Genomic DNA, 24,164 nt, shown 5'->3' with positions numbered 1-24,164 from the left:
CACCATACTGGCCATGTCTGAATAACATACACTCACCATGCCTGAATGTCATACACTTGCCATGGCAAACGTTCTCGATACTGGGAGACTTGTACATTGTACTCGCCATGCTTGAATGGCATATACTCGCCACGCCTGAATGGCGTATACTCGCCATGATAAATGTTCTCGATACTGGGAGACTTGTACATTGTACTCTCCATGCTTGAATGACATATACTCGCCACGCCTGAATGGCGTATGCTCGTCATGATAAATGTTCTCGATACGGGGGACTTATTCACCCTACCTACCATGCTTGAATAGCACACACTCGCCATGCCTCAATGATACATACTCGTCATACTTCAATGACATATTCCCAATGCTTCAATGACATACTCCCAATGCTTTAATTATACACTCGCCATGTTGTAATGATATACTCCTAAGGCTTCAATGATATACTCGCCATGTTTTAGCGGCACACTCACCATGCCCCAGCAATTCTCGTCGCCATGTTTCAGCGATGTAATCGCCATGCCCAATGATACATACCCGTCATGCCTCAACGACATATTCTTGCCATGCTTCAGCGGAGTACCCGCTACACCTCAATGGCATGCATTCACCTTCAACGGTATAATTACTCGCCATGTTTCAGCAGTACATTATCCATTCCTCGGCGGCATACTAGCCACGCTTCAGCAATATCTTATCTATGCTTCAGCAGTATATTATCCAGGCCTTGACAATCTCTTCCCTATGCTTCAGTAATATCTGATCTATGCTTCTATGTCTCAGCAATATATTATCTACGCTTCAGCAGTATCTCACCTATGCTTCAGAGCTATATTATCTATGCCTCAACAGTATATTCTCCACGCTTCATCGAAGTACTCGCCATGCTTCAGAGATACATCGCCATGTTTTAGCGGCACACTCGCCATGCCCCAACAATTCCCTTTGCCATTTTTCAGCGGTATACTCGCCGTACTCCAGTGGAATCTTATCTATGTTTCTGCAGCATCTCATCTATGCTCCAGCAGTATATTATCTACACATCACTGGTATCTTCTCTATGTTTCTATCACTTATGCTTCAGCAATATCTCACCTAGGGTTTAGCAGTGTCTCACCTATGCTTTAGCGGTATCTTATCTATGCCTCTCCATGCTTCAGCAATGTACTCGCCATGTTTCGATGGCACACTCGCCATGTTTCAATGGCACACTAGCTATGTCACAGTGATACGCTCACTCGCCATACTGAAGCGGCATACTCGCCATGCCTCAACGACATACTCTATGCTCATGCCTTAGTGGCACCCTTTGAGCTCCATGCCCATGCCTCGCAGTATCCTTTTACAAACTTGCCCCTCTGGGACTCTACCAAAATTCTCCAATGATAGCCATGTATTCTCCAATGATCGCAATGTATCCTCTAATGATCGCAATGTCTTCTCCAATGATCGCTATGTATTCACCCACGATCGCCGTGTATTCTGTCATTGCCCTTGGAGCTTCCAATGAAACTGTCTTGTTATCACCATATCATCTTTCTCCACCAAAATATTGCTAAAGGCGTGGGCACGCTGTATAGCAATCCCAAACTATTGCCTAACGCATAACCAAACCGCAATGGCTCAAATCAATAATATCGCTAACGGCTGGTTGTGCTGATATAGCACTATAAGTGCTATCACTCGCAAACCCTTGTATTGCCAAAGCGATCAAAACGAAATGGCTAAATGAAATACGATCAATGAGAAATGCTTCAATGCGATCAATGTGAAATGCTTAAATGCGATCACAATGAAATGCCTAAATGAAATGCGATCAAGGCGAAATGCATCAATGAAAGGCGATCAAGGCGAAATGTCTCAATGAAAGGCGATTGAGGCGAAATGCCTAAATGAAAGGGCTAAATGCGATCATGCCAAAAGGGCTTAATGCTATCAAGCCAAAAGGGCTAAATGCGATCAACTGCAATGGCTAAATGCAACCAAAATGAAATGGCTGAAATGCCGAAATGAAATCAAGATGAAATAGTCAGCACTAAACACCGCTACAAGCACGGTTGTGGTGAGATAGCCTAGCACTATCCCATAAAACACCCAATATCGCCACCAAGCATGATTACGACACACTCTCCTTTATACGCGATAACGCCATATGTTATCTCTCCATTATATGATATCGACAAGAGTTATCTTTCTCCAACACGCGGTATCGCCCTGTGTTATCTCCATTACATGACATCGCCATATTTTATTTGTCCATTACACGATGGGATATCGCCATGTCTTCTTCCCATTATACAATATCGCCATATCTCATCTTTATCCATTGTATGATTGCATGCCACCGCATGCAAAACAGAAGGTTGTTCCAAGCACAAATATCGGAAGCACAAGGCTCATTAGCTACTTAAAATGATGCCAATAACGCCCAAAGACGATGCTGATACCATACACTTGTGGTATCGGGTAGGCCACAAGTAGTCCCACATTGGAAACAAAGGGGAGACAAGCTCATCCCCAGACTATAAATACATGTCTCTCCACTCATTCAAGGTAAGCCACCACTCTCCATTTACTCCTACTCTCCATGTCTTCTCCCCATTATACAATATCGTCATATCTCATCTTTATCCATTGTATGATTGCATGCCACCGCATGCAAAACAGAAGGTTGTCCCAAGCTTAACAATAGCGATATCGCCAAGTACATTCCAGCCACTATCGGCTACATTCATTACCCATTACCAGTTTCACTCCAAAATGATTATTACTATCACTATATGGAAAAATAGGCTGACATAGCCAAGGTTATCTCACCAGACACCAAGTACACCCTATAGTGAACACACCTGATGCCATACGCTAGCGGACCCTGGCCCAAACCCTCTTGACCGGGGACTCGGGGGACTGGTACCCCAAAGAAACACTCGCCAAATGTCCAATGAATGCTTGCGCAGTTTCTACTTGGAAAATAAAATCATCACCCCAGTCAAGACTCCTTTTAGCTGGGGACTTGGGGGACTAGGGGTAATGGTTGCACGGAAGCCACGCGGCAAGGAGAATGCTCTCCTTGCACTTCCGATATTTCTACCATGACAAACTCATCACCCAAGAGAACTCTTGACCGGGGACTTGGGGGACTTGTTGGTATATATACCCCCTACGCACAAATATCGGAAGCACAAGGCTCGTTAGCTACTTAAAATGACGCCAATAACGCCCAAAGACGATGCCGATACCATACACTTGTGGTATCGGGTAGGCCACAGGTAGTCCCACATTGGAAACAAAGGGGAGACAAGCTCATCCCCACACTATAAATACATGTCTCTCCACTCATTCAAGGTAAGCCACCACTCTCTATTTACTCCTACCTAGTCTACATTCTTACATGTATCTGACTTAGGCATCGGAGGGTCGAAGGCCGGCTAGCTCGGTCTTCCCTCTGACCTCTGTTCATGGTTGGCAGGTATGGATCTCAGAAGTGGAAGCTCTCATGACAACCCCGTTTCTTACACAGAAACACTAAGGACACCCAAAACATATTATTTTTCTTTCCTTAACCGATATACAACCTTTCCCATTTTCACCAACACAACCAATTCATAATTTTTGTACTTCCACTTCTTAACTAACCATAGCCACAATTCAGTCAATCTGTCAAGCCAAACATAAACATTTCCATCTAGGAACTCGAATTTACCTTCAGTGCTACAATCTGCAAGGTGAACCTTAACTCCCTCGCAGCAGCCTTCCAAGAACTCGATGATGAACTAGCAATCCAAGCCTCAATGTCTAAAATTCAAAGTTTCTAAATTTACAACTCCACCAAAACAATATCCCATCAACATCGTCACAAGAATCATAATTCACCAAAACCGAAAGCAACTCAACTCACCTTGTTTTGATCATAAACGTTTTTCGGAAACTCGACGAAGCTCAATTGGTGATAAAGCACAATCTGACAGTCACCAACCCGAAATTCCCATACTTTAACCTCAATCAAGGTCAGCCCTTGCCTATAGGTGCAGTCAAACCAGAGACCAAGCCAGGAAGGGCCGAAGAAGTCGTCGGCGTCAGTAACAGCGTTGAAACCGAGAGGAACCCAGAAACTCAAAATCATCAAAACTTAATCAAATTCGAAAACTAAGTATTTAAATATGTAGAGCATGACGAGGGGGTCGATTTTCATACCACTTGCAGCTCAGACGGTGGCCAGAGTCATCGGAAATTGCAGAACTCACCGGAGGAGACACAAAGCTTCCAATCGTCGATTCTCCGTCTACGATCGATGCATGGACGATCAGAGGCCACAGGGAGGTAAGCGACAGCGAGACAAAGAGAATGGTGCCCTGCGCCGTCGTGGGGTGGCCGGATGCCAGAGTTGTGGCTGGGTTACCTTGCTGGTCGTCGGGTTTCTCTCTTTTGGGCTGAGAGAGCCCGAGGTTGTTGGTTTCTTTAGAGCAATCTAGAGCCTTCATCTGATCAAGAGGTATAAATACCCTAAATTCCATTTTATTTCTAGGACTAGGATGAAGCGGTGTTTGATTAACTGTCCAGATCGCACCGTAAAATTTCTTTTCTTTTCCAAAAGTTTTTCTTAATCCAAAACTTCCAAAAATCACAATAAATAGCTCGGGTATCCGAAAAATTCCCCAAAAATTTCCACGAACTCGTTGTTTCGTGTACTTTATTATCCAACTCTTAAATTAAGGATTTCACTTTGTGAAAATTTCTGAAAATATTCTCAAGCACTTTGACGATTACCGAGATCGTTAAGTAGTTTATCGAACGATCTCAATTTAGCTCGTTAAAATTTTCAGGGGCACACAAACTTGGTTGCTGGCAGAGTCGGGCTGAGATGATCTGGAATGCAGTGAGGGTCTGGAATAGGTGTTCTGGACTGCTGGCTCTTGTGGCGATGGTCGTGGGGCCGGAGATGCTCTCTACGGTGCCAACTGAGCTAGGTTTGGTGACGGAGGTGGCTGGAGAACCTGTGGTGGCGGTGGGTGATCTGGCGTCGGGGGCTGCAGCAAGTGCAACTGCTGCTATGAAAAAACCGGCGGGAAACCCTAATTTTGAATTAGGGTTGACCATAGGTTTGACTGGCTGCAGTTTGCTGGGCCGGGGATCATTTCTGCTAGGGTTGAGGGGGCTGCTGGGCTTTCTGCTGAAAAAAAAAAGCCCAAAATTGGGTTTGGGTGTGAGAAAGAAGATTTTAAGCCTAGTTTGGCAATTATATCTTGGGAATTCCAGCTTGGCGAGATGGTGAAAGCGGAAGGTACTAATGCAGGTTTGGATTTATGCTCCAACTCGAATGGGAAGGAGCTACTTATTGTTTTATTGTTCTGGCTAGGGTTTTAAGCCTATGTGAGGGTGATTAAGTTTCTATGAATCCTCTATGACGTTTCTAGTTCTTTCCTTGTACCACGTACAATTGTATGATTGGCAATGGAGGGCTAGTTGAATGATTCTTTCCATATGAGGCGAAGCTTTGTAATTCTTGGATATGCTTGCTTAATTGTGAGCTTCCCAATGATGTTAATTAATTTGCTTTAGATTGGATAGGTTTTATCGGATTTTTTTGTCGGAATTCTAATGTAAGTTTTGTAAACTATGGCCAATTGGCTGTTAATTATTGAATAAAAATCAACTTCTATTAAAAAAATAAATAAATAAATAAGCTTGAATCTGTTCTAATAATTCTAAATGCCCAAAACGGTCTATGCCCAATAAACTTACACAATATAATCAAGCAACACTACTAGCAAAATAATTATAAACATTTTACACGGTTTTGTAGTTGTTGTTATTGCATAAATTCTGGTGGACTCAATTATAAACATTTTACACGATTATGTGTATATATTGTCAAATCACATAGATCTGTAGCATTTTAAAATTCGTGTAAATTAAATCTATGTGAGTTCCATGTTTGTTTGGTAGTGCAAATCGACCACTTAGCCCCAAGTCCCCAACAAAATCTTAACCCAAGGAGGCTCCATCTTGTAGCCGCCTCCACGTACATTTAACATTTCCATATATGGTCATCCCAAGTCCACTCTACACCTCCACAATAATTTCTGACGTCCGCTGTCGCCGGCCATTAGATAAAACAAAGCCACTTGATGTATGGTATAGGGAAACATTAGGGAGTGGCATTGCCTTTGCAACCCCCTCAATGCACTACTTCCAACCGCCGCACGTACACTAGCCAAATGTGGAAGCATCGCCACATAGCTAACCTCACCCATGCCTTGGTCTCGCTGCTAAGTGCTAATATAGTAATATGACTGCATGTGCGGTTGGAAATTTAGTACCATAACCTCTCATGCATGGCAATCCCATCTGCATGTTTAATGATAAAAGCTGCCAAATCGAGCCTCTTCAAATTGACGTTGCAATGCCGACTTTAAAACACTAGATCGAGGGATATAGCACGGCAACACCCTCTAATCTCCAAAACACCTGTGATTGAGATGTTGATTACATTGTGGTCTAACGAAAAAAGTTTAGGTTAACCTCCAAACAATTAAGATTGTTTAGTTTGTAACCAAGACTAATTATAATAACGTACTCAATCGAAATACAGAAGACCTTTTTTAAATCGATTTGCTCTTATGACATCAAAGACAGTGAAAGATAAAGAACAACTAATTAGTGGAGATCAGAAGCTTTGTTAGGCTTTGTATGAAGATACAACAATTATAATTTCAAGTTTTATATGATGTAACGTGGAGCATGTTAACATCATTAATTTGAGGATTAGCCCGCCAAAATCAATTGTGACAATCGGTTGAGAGGTTCAAACTCGATTGATATATAGTGCTACAATTCGTCATGTATTTTGTACACCCAAAATAATCGTCATTTGTTGGCATAGCGCAGGTGTGAAATACCTATTCATTTGTTGCAATGAAAGATCGAGGTATGGTTACAAAATATTTATTGAAGCAGTAGTTCTGGCTCATCTGAAATGCCTGAAATACCATTCCATATCCACAACAGGAGCCCCAGTGGAAGATGAACGATGCTGCAATGTTTGTTTGGTAAGCATATTTTGTTCCTTTAGTTTGTTAATCAATTTTACTTTTTCCTACCAATTTTGAAAGCCATATATATTTGCAGGAGAAATATGCTGAAGGAGATAATCTAGGGAAGCTTGACTTTTGCAGACATGAATTTCACTTTGAGTGCATAAAAAAGTGGCTTGTGCAGAAGAACGTACTTGTGCCCCATTTGCAAATAAACAGCCTTGGAGATTGATTTTCATGATCCCCTTAAGAAGAAAATATATGTTCAATAAAATGTTTGAAGTGTTGAGTTTTTTTTGTTGGAGGTTTAACTTTCCCTCGTTGTTTCATCCCTAGATTGGGCTTGTACTTTGGGTTTTTGGTTCTGGGTTCGGCTATCTCCCACCCTTTTCAAAAATAAAACTGTATCATGTTAGTAGCATACTGCTGAGCATATTATAATGAGGAATTATAACAAAACCTCCAATCAGTTCAACATTTCCTTTGATATTTCAAGTAGCAAGCTTTTCCAAATGTTTAAATAGTTTCTGATAAAGAATCCCATGTCATCTACAAATCCCAACCAAATTACGCTCTCTTCTGTAATACCACTAACCATGGCTCATATAGCTGTGGTTCGGGCTTTTGGGTTTAGAAAGCACCGAGTGCAGAAGACAACAAAGTGAGAAGGTCCAGACCTGGTCTACTTCTCTATGCAATTAGACCAAGTCAAATAGGCCCAGTCTGGACCGGCTCACCTTGTTGTCTTCTGCACTTGGTGCTTTCTATACCAAAAAACCGGAACCACATTATATGCAACTAAGGATATGTTTTGCTATTGAAATGACGAAACAGGACATGACTATCCTCAGGAGATTGATACCACTGTGAGTGTTCCAAGTTGAAGATTGGTTCATGAGAGAACTGATCCAGCCATGTTAAGGGCAGTGCAACATCGAGTAGCTTTCTACTCATACACGGGTTTCCATTTGAGACGTCAACTGCCAACATGATGTTCGTTTGTTTATTGAACATGATGATTTTGTAGGCTTTGCCTGCTAAGATGCATATGCATAAGCTGTGATAATTTGTCCTTTTCCTTTATTTTCTTATCAATGGAGGAGTGTCGTCGAGTTTGAGACTTCTACCAACATTTTGCTAAAGAAAGAACATAGAGACCAACGGAGTGATTTTGAAATATAAGGATATACATATTCATGAAAAGTCTACGGTACATTAATGTATCAATACATCAAGTAGACTAGTTTTGATACAGAGATAGACTGACTTCATGCATAAATAGACTAACTTGACTTGATCTCAAATTAGCCTACCGCTATATCGAGGGGGTCTACCTTTGTATTAAACTAGCATATTTTATGTATCGGTATATTAATATACTGCATATAATCAAGTGAAATTTTACTTTCACCAAATATGTTTTTTTGAGCTGATCGATTTGGCGGTGGAGAGTTTTTTCTTCAAGGAACTATCTAAGGCTTGAGGCAAAGAAAATAATAGTACAAATAGAAGTTTGATACAGGGTGTTAGGATTTATTCTCTTGGTCGACCACCGGAGTTACAAATTGTCACATGCGTTAGTGGGGAGGATTAAGTACATAGAAGAGATGGAATTTAATGGGAGAAGTAGTGAAAGAATGGAGAGTCTTTGGTACAAGGCGTGAAGATATACGCACCGCTCAAATTGGACAATTTTGAATGATAAATAACGGACCCTACATATGGACCGCTAAGATTGCATAGTTGGTGTATGTGGACTTGCATCGCCGTATATAGAAGAATTTTCGGCCAAAGAAATGGAGAATATGCACCCTTTTATACCAAAGAAAAACCCTAGTTTCCCGATCTAGCATTATGCATATGCTTCAAATATTCGTAGCATCTACGAAGAATATGCTAGCATTTTGAATCTTTCTAAGAACGTATTTAAAAAGTGTTAATTTTTTGAGGTAGCATTCCGCATATGCTTCGAATATTCGTAGCATCTATGAAGAATATGCCAGCATTTAAAATCTTCCTAAGAATGTATTTTAAATTCATTTAAAAGTGTTAATTTTTCGAGATAGCATTTCTTATATGTTTCGAATATTCGTATTGCTTATTTAGAATATGGTGGCATTTTGAACCTTTCTAAGAGCACATTTTAATTTTTTGTAAGCGGTAGGTCACCGTGCTATGTTCCTTATATGCCTCAAATATTCACAATGTTCATGTAGAATATAGGAATTTTCTTAGGTACCCGAGTGTTTGCCATACACCCATTTTGTTAAATATTTTGGACCATTAGATTAGTAATATATCCAATAGTCCAAAATATTTAAAATCTGGTAACCTGGTTAGCCCTTAGCCAAGTGATTATCAATTGACAATTACGTTTTTTTCCTTTCTAAAAAAATAAAAAAAAAAAAAAAAAAAAAACCTTCTAACTTAGGCTCACCAAATTACAATTAGTTAAATAGTCTTTATTACTAATTAATTTTATTATTAGTCAATTAATGTTTGATCTAACCTAGGCTCACAAAATTAGTATTAGTTAAATAGGCTTTATTACTAATTAATTATATCATAAGTAGTTTCCTTCCTTGACCAAATATAATTCTTTTTACATGCATTTTACGACAACCACAACCATTAATGTAAAAATAGATAATCTATAGATGTAGTAACTACTTCACGTACAACTTGTTATTACTGCTTTTCAAACTAAATTACAAATGTTACCACAATGTGTTATCATATAGGTAAACCATTATATTTTGACTAAAACTACATATGTCCTCATTGGTGTAATAAAGTTCTCCCTTACGTAATTAAAGTAATATATTGTGTAATTTCCGTCGTTGAAGTTATAATTACTTTCAATCGACGTAATTTACCAAAAACTACAACAATTGATATAAAAACGATACTTTTTGTTCTAATTGTAGTAATTACTCCACCTACAACCTATGTACTAGTTTATGGACAATTTAACAAGTGTGACAACAAATTTATTGTCATAGTGGTAAATCTTCATGTTTTTATCATTAATGAAATTATTACTTCAATGACCATGCATTTTACCATAATTCACGTCAATTGATGTAAAAGCGGTAATTTTTGTTCTATTTGTAGTAATTACTCCACGTAAACTAATGTACTAGTTTATGGACAATTTAACAAGTGTGATAACAAATTTGTTGTTACAATGGTAAATCTTTATGTTTTTATCATTAATGAAATGATTACTACAATGACTACACATTTTACTACGACCCCCAACAATGGATGTAAAAGTGCTCACTTTTGTTCTATTTGTAGTCATTACTTCAAAAACTACATCATTTACAAGATAATCAACCATTTTACAATTCTGACAACAATTGTGTTGTGAACATGGTAAAATTAATATTAGACCAAAAGATATATAAGTAATCTGTATTGTAAAAAGGTTCTCCATTTGATAATTAATGTTCTTTATTTGATAAAAGTTGTTCAACTATGGTATTTACATCTTTGACCACTCAATTACAATAACCACAATAAGTGTGGTCATAAGTCGTAATTTTAGTTCTACTAGGTGTAATTTATTATTTTGACAATATATGTTACATGTTTCTGAACAGTATTACATATAAAGAATTAAAGATAGAATGTGTTGTTAATATAGTAAATTTTATTTTTTAAAATGACACATGTCAACATTTAAGTGGATAACCTGTTAACCAGTTATGTAGGTTTTCACTACATTAATTTATTAAAAATTAAAAAAATTAAAAAATAAGGGTATGGCATACATCAAGGTACCCTAGATGATCCTGTAGAATATATTATCATTTCGCACTTTTCTAAGAATGCAATTTTGATTTTTTTTTTTTGAGATAGCAATTTTGATTTTTTTTTTCCCTTAAGGGGTAGTTTCACTAGTTTGCCAAGCTATAGCATTTCATACAAAAAACAGGGTGCGGCTATTGCCACCCTACCATTTTCTTTGTTCACCCTACAAATATTTGAATTATTGAAAGACTATATTACTCAAATGCAAAATGACTAATAAGTACACTAATTTTCTAAAATTTAAATCTTTAAGGAAAACTAAGGGGGGTGTATTCAATTCAGATTTTAAAAGATTTTGTTTGAGTTTTTATAATCCATGGATATACTTAATCCACGGATTGTTTAAATTCTATATGGACTCTGATTGATTCTAATGGATTGATTTACTAGTATTTGTTTAGATTTTACAAGTTCTTATGATGTTTTTGGTAGGTTATTTTTTTCTTCTTCTTTAAAAGCAATGGATGTATGGATCCAACTATAATGCTAGATCAGTGACAAAAAAGTGTGTGTGTGTCTATATATATATATATATATAGCAATCTACCATTCTTTATGTTGTGTATAATGATATATGAATAATAAGAGAAAACTAATCAACCAAAATATTACACAAAAAATAAAGTAGTAAACTAATGACATAATTTATTTCATATCTAATTTACAAAAGAAACATGTGTGTATGTAACGGCGTATTCTGGTTTTAGATGAATATATGTATATATATCGGCACCCGGCTTCAGGTTTGATTCAAAAAAAAAGAAACATGTGTGTATGTATCGTCTTAACAATACCATTGAAAGTGAGCTTAATTAGCTAGAAGGATTAAGGCTTCCAGAGCTATAGTGATAAAAATAAAAATAAATTATTAGATGAGAGCAGAGGCACAGGCAGAGGAGGATAGTGGGAAGATAAGTTTAAGACAAAATAGATGGGTGTCACCTATTGAGAGCTGCTTCTTGTTCTTGTTCTTCTTTTTCTTTTTTTTTCTTTTTTTTTGTTTGGTGAAGAGCTTCTTCATTTTTTTGAGTGAGAAAGAATCCATCAAAATCTCTTGGAAAATGGTTGGATTGTTTTTGAGTTTTGATAAGTATAAAAAGCACTATAAAATCCTTTAAAATCTAGCATTTAATGAAATCCTTAAAAATCCGTATACTTTTGAATATCTGCAGATTTGAATGGATAATTTTAAATCTTTTTTTTTTTTTTTGAGAGGAAGGAGGTCAGCCCTTTATTAATAGTAAAAAACTTACATCAATGAAATATCCGCTGCAATTGCAGCTTGAAGAAAAAACGGAGTAGAAAAAAAAAAAAACTCTTGGGGTTCATCACATGCATGGGCAGCCAAAGTATGAGCTACCATATTAGCAGCCCTGCCCTTGTACATAATAATTAAGTTTGTATTGGCTGCCAAAACCGTAGCCAAGTCTTCATAAATCCTGCCCAAAATCGACATGTTAATCCCACCATGTATGACTAGTTGACGTTGTACGCCTAAAGCATCAGTCTCCACGACTGCCGAGTGAATCTCCTGCTGCAAAAGAAAGGCAACTGCCATTTGACAAGCCAAAAGTTCAGCATGCTCCGCTGAGACTAAGCAGGACAACGGCCTACCTCCACCAGCTAGCATATGACCATCCGAGTTCCTAACTACAAACCCTATCCCTCCTTTTCTTGTAGTATGATTGAATGCCCCATCCACATTCACTTTGAGCACCCCTACTGGAGGAGCTGACCACCTTACACCTCTAGACCTTCTAGTGCTCGAGTTGACCGGTTTTGAGTTATAAAACACAAACTCCTGTAAACGTGACATAGCCTTCAACACTACATCACAAGCTACACTCTTTTTTTGTTCCCACACTCGATGATTTCTTTCCTTCCAAATCTTCCAAAGCAAGCAAATTAGGATTCCCAATTCTTGCAAGGATAGCGCCTGCACACAGAACTGCAACCATCCAATAATATTCAAACCCTCCACTTGTGGACTGTAGCAAATTTGACCCAGCACCCCATGAGATTGAATGACTTGTTTAGCATAAGGACACTGTTGGCAAAGATGGAGAGTTGTTTCTCTACTCAGCTCACACATGACACATGTTTGTGAATCCAGTTGAACCCGCCTTGAGTGAAGACGTGCCATAGAAGGATAATTTTAAATCTTAATTGAATACATCAAGATTTTAAAGGATTGTTTAAAATCTCAATTGAATACCCATAGATTTTCAAAATACAAAAAAATCTTGTAGACTCTTAAATGAATACACCCCCCTAAATACATAACTAATTAAATACGAAACTACTTAATTTCTCTTATGATAACATTAATCTTCATCTTCTCCATCCAAATTTTAATTTATTACAATTTTCTTTTTTATCTTTTTGTTGCGTCCTCATCATTAATTCGTTATTCAATTCACAAAACTATTAGTGTTAACTTCATCAAAATCTTTATAATACCTTTATAAACACCAAAAGTAAAAAATTTAAAACACGAAAAAAAAATCAATTTTTTTTTCATTGCTCATAGTAGCACTTACTAATTTTTTTAATATGGATTGAAATAAACGAACATTGAAACTGAATGGAAAAAATAAAAAAATGGAAGTAAATCAAATTATGATTTTATTAGGAAACTTTAATATATTTTTAAGACGTCTTTTTAATTGATATAAATTAAATGAGAAATTTTCGTTAAACAAAATTTCTTTTTTAATTTGATATGTCATATGATGAAAGATATTCTTGGAAAGAGAAATGGGTTGGATAAGTAAATCTAATAATTGAAATTAAAATATAGGGTGTAATGAGCAAGTAGGGTGAACAAATAAAATTATAGAGTGGCAATAGCCTCACCCTTAAAATGTTTGTAGCGTCCAACTTCTTGCACTTTTTAAGCAAACATTTGTCTCTTATTAATCTAGAGGTTTTCCTAGCATCGACACATCTATGAACAATTTAGAATACCGCATGGTTAGATAACCAGTTAACCACACGGTGTGTGCAAAACTAAATAACTTAATTGTTGGATTAACATTGTTTTTTTTATATGTTTCAGATATTCATACTGTTTACTATGTTGAAATCTTAAGATCTTTTAAACAGTCCTGAATTCTTCTAAGCATAATTTGAATGGTGTATATATATATACGTTGCCATCGTATTAGTTCATATAATCCAGATCTCTACTAGCATATTGACATGAGTTTTGATTAACCTAAACCTAAAAACATCACACGACTTATGAACATGGACACATGGTTGAGCAACTTCACAGCTCACCAATATCTTCAGTCTCCAAAGATGCACAAGCGACCTATGACCCTCCGATCATCAGACCTCTCTGATTCATGATCCACCTCCTCGAAGACTCAAACAATCATGATGAGGATAATGATCATGACTCATCCAAAATCCAAAACCAGAGGCAATTACTTGGCGTGTGATCCCGATCCGACGTGCGTGTCGTTTATTGATGGCGACACGGATACTCCGGTGGTCCCGCGCGTAGGGTATAGTCAAGAGGGGTGGGATACGGTATCCTCTCGACCAATGGTAGGTCGACAGCTCAGCTTAGGGCAAAGCCAAAAGGATGAAAGATATTGAAAAATATTATGGGACATAATTGTGTGTCTGGTTAAGGTGACGTTGGTTTCGGACATGACAGCGACAACGGAAGTGAGTGGTCTGATCCTCCTGAGACCCACTTCGTTATAAACACACACAATACGACGTCTAAGTAACCATGGAAGTTTAGTCGTGAAATAACTAGGTGTTCATCTTTTACTTTCCATCAACTGTACGTCTCTTGTTTGCTTATTATTTGGTTAGACATGGAGTCGATGAGATGATAAATGCAGTCATGTTGATGATTAAGTTGAAAAGATACACACACGCACACGTAACGATGCAATAATGCACGGCTATATTTGTAGCGACATAAAAATTATTATAAGAAGAAGAAACAATAAAAAGTAAGTAAAATTTTGTTAATCATCAGTTTTATATCTTTTCTTCCACCTTCAGAAGAATAAAGATGCAAAAACGAAAAGTTCTAGTAGTAATTACTCTACAAGAAAGTAGTAACTAAACTCTACAAGAAATGAAAAAGTATCTTATTTTGTACACCAAAGACGAAGAAAATTAAGACAAAGTTCACAATTTTTATACCCAAATACTTAGCTGTAAAGTTGATATTTTGTATTATCAACTAAAAACATATTGATATTTCTAAAAACATTTAATACTCTCAAGTACAAATTTTCACTGCTCACCAATCCAATCACAATGGTCTACCACTGTAATACTCTCAAGTACAAATTGTCATCACACGACTAATTCTATAATGACACGAAATTGTCTATCACTGTATGAAGCTAGTCTATACCATTTTAATCAGATATATAGACTAGCTTCATACAGTGGTAGACAACTTCGTGTCATTATAAAATTAGTCTAAAACTGCAAGTACTTAGTTTGTCTTTGTAGAGAAACAATGTATTATGTACCTAACTGTCAATTGAGATGCATAACTTAAATGTTTGAAACATGTTTGGCAAATACTTAGGTGGGGGTTTCCCCACCACGTGTCCCTACGGCAGCCCAATCAGGAGGAATAAATTTTTTTTTCTTTTCCGAAAACACCCCTGCTCCTTAAATATACAATACCCAAAACACCCCCCTGCTGGGAGGTGATTGGTCTGCCGTAGGGACACGTGGTGCGGGTGCCCCACGCAAGTTTCTCTCAACATGTTTAGAGCAGCAATGATCTTCTTACTTTTCTTTGCAGCTTTTTCAATTTTCTTCCACTATACTTAGACTAGTCAATGTACCTCACCCTCTTTAATCATAGGAAGTACGTTAAAAATGGAGATGGATCATAGGTAAGCAATTACGTACCAATGAAACCAAAAACATCACTGACATGGCGTGTTCTGTCTTAGTTTGTACTTCAACAAATTTGCCTGCCATATATTCAACGATTTCTCTCTTTTCGAACAGTAACACAAATTTAAATCAAACCCAGAACACAGCTTTAATCATTTTTAAATTTAAAAGAAAATGATATTTACAGGTACAGGGATTATGGTGGGCAGGGTCAGAACTGAGACCTCTGCAACATTGGTTATAATGGCAGAAAAACGCTTAGTCCAAGTCTAGTGGTGCCTCACGTGCGATGTTGAGTGGTACTTTCAGTCTTTTCCCCCAATCACAACTGTCACAGAGCTCAGACCACAACCACCGTAAAATCAGAGTTTTTCCGGTGTTTTATAGTGCTCCCGAGTATTAAAATTCTGAAATTAGAACTCATTAAATTAGTGTATTACTTACGATACAACGCAGACAATGACTAACTTAACCGTTCGAGACTCTAGAGTCTAGAGTTTCAATGCCCGGTAACACTTTCGCATTTTTCCATTAACCTCGATTTTAGTTTAATCTTGTCCATAAATGTAAACCAACTAGCTAGCTTGCCCATTCTGTGAAAAGCCCCAGACGCAACAAACATAGAAAGAAAAGGCTCAAAACACAGAAAACAGGGACTCTGTTTCTGGAACAGAGTAATGGGAATGGGGGATACATACGACTACAATTACCAAAACAACCCCTGTTCATCTTCAGCTCCTGCTTCTTCGGTCTCAGTTGCTCAGCCTCATTCGTCCACGGACGAAATCTCACTTTTTCTGCAACAGATTTTGGTGCGTTCTTCGTCTTTGAGCGGACAGCCGTTCTTGTTTTCGTCTTCGCCGGCTGGTTATGCTCTGCCGGAAAATCTCGGCCGTCCTTGCAACGATAGTTTCGTAGGGGGCGGGATCAGGGGCGTTGATGTCTCTACGGCGGTTGGGACGGGGAGTGGTCCGAATGTGTCTTCGTCGTCGGTCGGAGCGAGTGAGAATGAGGCCGAAGAGTATGATTGTGAAAGCGAGGTATTTTGGAATTTTTAAAGTTTGAAACTTTTCTAAGGAAAGTGAAAAAGAAAATGTGGAATGCTTCTGCTTTGTTGGTTAAAGTTTCTGTTCCTTTGAAGATCAGAGATTTTTTTTGTTTTCCTGTTTATTCTGGTTGCTGGTTTGTTTCGTTTCTCTTTTTCTAAGAAAATGAAGGAAGAGAGAGGATGCATTTTGCCTGATCTCTTCAAGAACATAGTAAGATGTAATCAGAAAATAAGGAACAAAAATTTACTTCAAAAAAAGAGAAATAGGATGTGATATAGGAAACATAAGTTCATTTTTGTAATTTTTTTTTTTCTTATGCAAGTTAAATATGTTGAGGAATCTTAAATGCAGGAGGGCCTTGAAGCGTTGGTAGAAGAGGCGGCAATGAAATCAGGTGGTCGTAGTTCTTCAAAGAGAAGCAGAGCTGCAGAAGTTCATAATTTGTCTGAAAAGGTTAGTTTTTTAGTATGAATGTGATTGCAAAATTCTAGTTTCCTTCCTTCTTCTTTTTTCATGAGAAAGTGTGTTGCTTTTTTGGTATTAATATACTGTGGTTTGTTGAGCAGAGGAGGAGGAGTAGGATTAATGAGAAAATGAAGGCATTGCAGAATCTCATCCCAAATTCTAATAAGGTAAATGTACATAATATACTTGATGACTTCTCTTATGAGTGATCTGGGTTACTGATGGATTGATTCGTTTTGTCAATGGCAGACGGACAAGGCTTCAATGCTTGATGAAGCCATTGAGTACCTCAAGCAGCTCCAGCTTCAAGTACAGGTATGTTTCATTCTTTTTCAAAGCTTAAGATACTGTGGTTACCAGTCAAGACTAAAAGATTAAATAGGTGATTAAGTGATTGAAGTCCTACCTGAAAACTCTGCTTGAATATACTTTCAAGGTCTAGTATTACTTTGTGATTAGTTTTTGCTCATGGAGTCCAAACTAGATAGACTAATGTCTATGTAAAAGATGCAAAATGCACTGATGAATCAATGATAAAAGTGTCGACTAAATCTGAGAGTTTGTTTTTGATCGATTGCATTTCAGATGTTATCAATGAGAAATGGCATGAGCTTGCATCCCATGTGCCTACCTGGAGTGTCACAACTCTCTCAGATAAGAATGGACTTTGGTGAGGAAAATAGGCCTTTGCACTTGAACATGTCAGGCACACTGAATATGAACCAGGAACCCTCGACACAAAATTTGTACAATCGAAACCAGTCTTATGTACCAGATATGTCCAACGTCGTAAATTCAGAAGACGCATTTGGGTTGGAATCATCTATTCAGGCTCACTTGGGACCCTTTCAGCTCCCAAACTCATCTAAGGTTAGATATTTGCCCTTCAAATAATGCATATGGGGTCAAGGGATACTATTTTAACTGTCCTTTTACCTTGTTGCCATATAAAGGGAATCTGCAGGGATGAACTGTTCCAGCATCAACTAATTAGTGTAAATCACTCGGAGACTAATCCCTTAGGTGGGTCTGTTCAGTGATTCTTCCATTTTCCAGTTACTCGAACAGCTTGTACAAAAGGTCATAGTCTTTTAGTCTAACATGTGTGTTTTGTTTGTTGAAAGAATTTGAATTGGGAGCCACGGCTACAGTTTCACTTCCCTTTACTGCTCAAGTATCTGATCTGAAGGACAATAGTTCCCTGGAAACATGCATCAGAGGAAGAGACCAGAGAGAAAGCAGGCCCTTAAAGTCGATAGAACAACATCTTCATCTTGACGGGTAAATTAAACTTTCGGATTAACGAGATGTTTGTTTATCCTTGCTTCACAATTCTATGGTGATGAATATGAGTTGCATTTCACAGGAAGAAGGGTCCTAAATGATAAGATGAGGACTGGAAGAAGGACCCTATGATTCATTGTAAGCTTGGCTACAACATTTTGGATTTGGTGCCAGCCACTACTTGGTGACAGCTTTTGTAATTCTTGTAATCGTTCAAAGCCTTGATTTCGTGCCTGAATTGTGAGCTTCCCTCGAAGTTGACCTGCACTTGACAAGGCTTGTTACTTGGTAGAAACAGTAGAAACTGGGGATGAGATTTGTAGAACTCTATCTTTCCCTTTTAATCTGGTTCTCCTACTGAGCAGTTGTATTCACTGTATGACAGTGTTGTCTATAATTATCAAAGTGATATCTTTGTAGCACCCACTGGACTAGTATCACTTTCTGCTAATATCACTTTCATTTCAACTTAAAAGTCCATTTCTTTTTGTGCAAGTTTAATCAAGGATTCATACCAGAATCATTAGTGTTTGGTCTATGTCTTTCAAGAACATAAATGCATGTGTACATTGATAATCAAAGAAGAACAAAAAGAAAGAAACTAAACCAAGTTTCTTCCAAAACTGTGTTCTTGTGGGCACAATGCTAGATTTGGGTTATAGTACTAGTACCACCCACAGTAACTTGCTGGTTCTTTGTGGTGTTTTGTCTGCAATCTAGTCCCGTAGTGAGAGGACTGGTCCAAGAACGAGAATTGAATGCTTTGGCATCTATAGTTCTGTTGAACGCTCGTTAGTCAAATGGTCCATGTCCATGTACTTTTACCAAATTCGGTGTTTTCTTTTTCTGGTCCAGCGATTCTAACACGGTAGAGTCACGTCTTTGGATGGAGAAATAGGCCTCGATCGATCTCGAGATTTTAGGAACTATGCTTGTACATGCTCGAATTTGAGATTTTGAGGCTACATACAGTGAAATGTTAAAATTTGGAGCAACTCTTTATGTGCATTCTCATACTACGTTAAGCTCATAAAAATTATTAACTTGTTGAAGAATATTAACATTTGTGTGCCTTATCAAATTAGGATTAGTTCTATGATTGTAATAGAAGATAAGGTTCTAGAATTCCTAGTCCTATTCAGAATAGTTTTCATTGTATCATTAGAATATGTACTTTGTAATCCCTATATATAGGGCTCCTATTATCAATAGTGGAAACACAATTCTCTCAAATTCTCTCATTCTAAAGCACGTTATCAGCACGAGCCTTAACCCTGAAATCAGAAGCCAAAATTTTTCTGCAAAGCATCCTGCCGCGCAACACCAAACCCTAGAACCCCAAAACCCTAGGAACCTATACGTACCACTTCCATCGCCGCAAGTCCTCCTCCTCCTACATCATCTTCAAGTTCAAGATCAAGACCAAGAAGAGAATAAGAAAAGAAATCCCAGTATTTTCATTAAAGTTTCTGCTTTCCGCACTTTAATTTTATCTTCTTTTCTTCGGGGACTTGCAACCTCCCTTCTTCTACATCCCACCTTTCTGTAACGTGGGTTCGATTCTATAAAAGCGGAATCGTGGGGATTCACTCTATACGAACTAAGAGCGTTCGTAGACTTCGGACTAAGAGCGTCCGTAAGCATCGATTTTGACCATACAAACATCATTGTTTCGGTCTAATCCAATTTCTTGGAAATCGATTTCTTGGTAGCATTAAGGCTCGAAAATCTTAATATTAGTTTTCGTGGAAGCATTGACTCCGAAACTAATCCGTTCTTGTTTCTCCTTTTTCAAGATGTCAAACTTGAACGAGCTCGATTTTACTCCATTGAATTCTACGGGCATGGGATATTTCATGTGGGCTCATAATGTTGAGCTCCACCTAATTGCCCTTGATTTATTGTCTACAATCTAAGAGCCTTGTTCTAAAGGAACCGCTCAAGACTCTCAAACTGAGATAGGTAATTCTAGGGCACTTACCCTGATGAAGCGCCACATAGAGATGGCACTCTAGTTTGAGTACATGAATGAGGATAGCGCTAGAAACCTTTGGGTAGCGTTTCGTGAACGTTTTAGTTAACATTCACGATCTTCCGAACTTAGAAGCACGACAGAATAATCTCTGCTTCTCTAACTTTGAAATAGTTATGGAATATTGTTCGGAAGCACAATTAATTGAGAAAACCCTAACTACCTTCCCCGTCACTGAATTAAGATTATCTGAATTCTATCAAATCTTAATCAACGAAGGACGGATCACAAATCTCCATCAGCTAATTGGAGCTATGGTTTGTGTTGAAAGGCACAACCACGAATTTGTGAATATAGAATTTGGTAGGCCTCAAAATGGCTACCATGAGCACCGTTCAATGGCTAGAAGAAGTCGCCATGGACAATATGATAAATATGATCAACCTGCTCAAGAAGGTAATTGCCAAAGTTGGCGAATACATGACCAAAGGAGTCATGACTTTGAGGGTACAGGGGTTGGACACCATAGCGCCACTTTTGGCCATGGTAACACTATTCCAATGCCAATGGTCCTAGGGACCATGTATATTGCATCAATACGCCTCAATCAAGAGAGCATCCTCTACATTATGTTTTATGGAGTATCTGATCAATGGTGATTAAGACATCGAGTTATGAAAGACTTTAAATCTGGCGATGAAGATAAAATGCTGCAGATTTTTCGTATAGTCTTTTATTTTCCAAGAATTATGTAATGGCAATTATGCCTTAAATCAATAAATGACAATTGTCTTAACTCTTTCTCACTAGGCTCACCCAATTAAGTATGATGTCTAGGAAACTAGTTGAGATTAGTGGTACTTAAGTAAACTTTGCTCCACCGACATCTCTTCTTACTTTTCTGGTCATGTTTAATTGGAGTTACCGTAAGAATTAAGTAATTACAATTTGTCTAAATTTGATTTTTACTTTGGATTAGATTTTGGTCCAGAAACTTTAATGTAATCATTGACTATTATTATTAATAAAGTGTCGATTCTTTAATTCGAACTTTATTATTTCAAAGATGTAAGAGCCAATTGTTTTCATGTGGAAATACATTGTGAGAATGGACAAAAGTTCCTTTGCATCACCTCTAATGACTACGGACATATACGAGTCTTAGAGAAACTTATGTGTCACTCCAGTAGGTTATATGTAACCACTATTCGAGTAATTATGTCCAATGATGTCATAAGAGATGACATTTGGGATACCGACACATATAGGCTTTGACATGACCGTTTGGGACACCCAGGTCATGATATGATCCGTAATACTAAAGACTTCACACGGACATCCATTCTTCAGAACAAAGAGAAGTAAGAATCAAAAATTGATTCGAGGAGAAGCATGGCATGTCCTTGCGCCTCACGGTGCCGCCACCATGCTAGACCGGCCACCAATGGCTGGCACCGCCTACCCCTTGCGGCCATCACTTGGCTTTGACGCCAAAGAACCCTAACTCACCTCCTCTTTCTACTTCTAAAGTCAATTGTGACTTCATGGCTCAACCAAAATCCTCATTGGTTGCTTCTAAAGCCCATCTTTTGTTATGTAAAGCCTGTTCTTTAGGATCGAGACCATCCTATGCAAATGATACTAAGGAAATAATTCCATTCTTACATAGAATCCAAGGGATTTTGTGGATCGATTCAACCAACTTGCGGACTGCTTAGATATTTTATGGTGTTGGTTGATGGGCAGGCACGCTGGTCATGTGTCGTGCTATCGTCCATTCGTCATGCTGCTTATGATAAACTCCTAGCCCAGATCATATGGCTACGGGTTCACTACCCGGATCATCTCATTCAGTCCATTCGACTTGATAATGCTAGAAAGTTTACATCGAAAATTTTCGATGACTATTGCGTATCATTGGAGATTGATATTAGGCATCATATTCCCATGTACACACCCCAATGGTCTCTCGGAAAAGCCACAATTAAACGACTACGATGGTAGCCCAGACATTGGTAATGCGCACTAATATTTCCGCTTGGGGTTATGCAATATCGCATGCAGCTATGCAAATTCGTCTACGGCCCATAGCCACTCAACCTTTATTTGCGTTACAGCTAGTGACTGGGTGCGAGTCTAATATCTCGTACTTATGCATATTTGAGTGTGCGGTTTATGTGCCAATCGCGCCGCCACAGCGCAACAAAATGGGTCATTGCAACGAATGCATATTTGTGTTGGATATAAATCTCCAACTATAAGCCCAATATGTAGAACCCTTGACAGGCGATCTCTTTACCGCTAGATTTGCAGATTGTCACTTTGATGAGACAGTCTTCCAGTCGTTAGGGGGAGATTAGAATGTCAACGTTCAACAGGAACGACAGGAATTGTCGTGGTTTGTCCTCATTATGTCTCATCTTGATCCCCTAAAAGTGACGAGATCACATATACCTGCTGCAAACATGCCTGCAATGATTGATGTCCCCAGAAGAGGACATGGCGCCACCCAGAGGAGATGGGTACGACACCACCTCCATGGATGGTGGTATTGTGATGCCACAAGGTGGCATAATGGCGTTATAGGCGATGGGTTCCGCTAAAGAGTGTAGGAGACCCATAGGTTCGATGGATTCTCGCCCTAGGAAGAGAGTGAGTACAACAGCACCGAAGAGTATATGATGGGGAACCGCTGCAGTCGGGCCATCACTCGGGAGGTACTGAGCAACATCAAGCATACACAGTGACAAGATATAAACAAGTCTACAGAATCTGACAACCTAATGCTCTGATACCAAATGACAGGACCGGACCCAGATTTCACCCTGAAATCCGAGGTGGCCCTGCGGGGCCCACCTTAGAAGAAATTCTTCCAAAAATTTGGCAGAACTTCCCCTAAAATAGATTACCCAAAACCTGTAGAAAGGAAATTTACACTTCTAAGTCATTCATCCTTATTCTCCTGGAGCCACCCTGCTCCCCAAATCACAACATCGTCCAATTCACATAACACAAAACACAACTTGAATAACATTAATCCCACGGGTAATCAGAGCAATTCTAATAGAAAGGTAAATAAGGAAAACCTAATTCAAAGACAAACGCGGAAGCCATACAGTTGACTATGCCTCAACTCCATGTACGCCCGATCTCAACTAATTTTGCCTGCAAACTGGGCATGTGAAACCGAAGGGCCCAGGGGAAAGTAGACGAAAAACGTTAGCGTGAGTGGACAAAAATAAACAATTTTAAAGGAAAAGAATTTCATACTTTCCCACATTTATTTCATTAAAAACCCGATGCATGCAACAATTTAAAGAAACACAACAATTTTAGTTCAGCTCAAGAAAATCGACTAGCCCCGCTAGCCACAACCAAGCAAAGAGAAAAGAACTCTGATACTCATGAAATAAGACTAGCCCCGCTGGTTAAACGGGAAATCGGACTAGCCCCGCTAGTCAAGAATATAATGAGTAGGGGAAGATGATAGCCATACGAGTGAGCCTCCCAGGCTCGAGTGATAGTCTCCTAGGCTAAAGTACTCCCATATACTCCCGTTATATACTCACACGCCACTATGTGTAGCGATTAGGATACTGGGCTTCAGCATTACTGTCACAAAGACAGTAACCAGCGCCACAAAGGCGGATGGGCTTC

General features: G+C 38.5%; 1 protein-coding gene across 1 annotated transcript; it reads left to right on the top strand.

The window, feature by feature from the left end:
- Nucleotides 1-16,065: 16,065 nt before the first annotated feature.
- On the top strand, nucleotides 16,066-18,957 carry LOC133720836 (transcription factor SPATULA). Its single transcript, XM_062147319.1, has 8 exons — nucleotides 16,066-16,777; nucleotides 17,138-17,239; nucleotides 17,353-17,418; nucleotides 17,501-17,566; nucleotides 17,837-18,121; nucleotides 18,205-18,274; nucleotides 18,376-18,532; nucleotides 18,618-18,957. The coding sequence occupies exons 1-8, from the start codon at nucleotides 16,415-16,417 to the stop codon at nucleotides 18,634-18,636; spliced, it is 1,128 nt and encodes a 375-aa protein (XP_062003303.1). The 5' UTR covers nucleotides 16,066-16,414; the 3' UTR covers nucleotides 18,637-18,957.
- The last annotated feature ends 5,207 nt before the right edge of the window (nucleotides 18,958-24,164 follow it).

This window comes from Rosa rugosa, chromosome 1, assembly GCF_958449725.1.
Source record: "Rosa rugosa chromosome 1, drRosRugo1.1, whole genome shotgun sequence".
Taxonomy (NCBI): Eukaryota; Viridiplantae; Streptophyta; class Magnoliopsida; order Rosales; family Rosaceae; genus Rosa; species Rosa rugosa.
Note: the sequence above shows the minus strand (reverse complement) of the source record. Positions and strands in the feature narration are given on the sequence as shown.

What these genes read in the sequence shown, in the direction of transcription:
- LOC133720836 (XM_062147319.1), top strand. Translation starts at nt 16,415, where the DNA reads ATGGGAATGGGGGATACATACGACTACAATTACCAAAACAACCCCTGT. An exon ending in TCATCCCAAATTCTAATAAG is followed by an intron (nt 17,419 to 17,500) that starts GTAAATGTACAT and finishes TGTCAATGGCAG; the next exon opens with ACGGACAAGGCTTCAATGCT. An exon ending in CTCGGAGACTAATCCCTTAG is followed by an intron (nt 18,275 to 18,375) that starts GTGGGTCTGTTC and finishes GTTTGTTGAAAG; the next exon opens with AATTTGAATTGGGAGCCACG.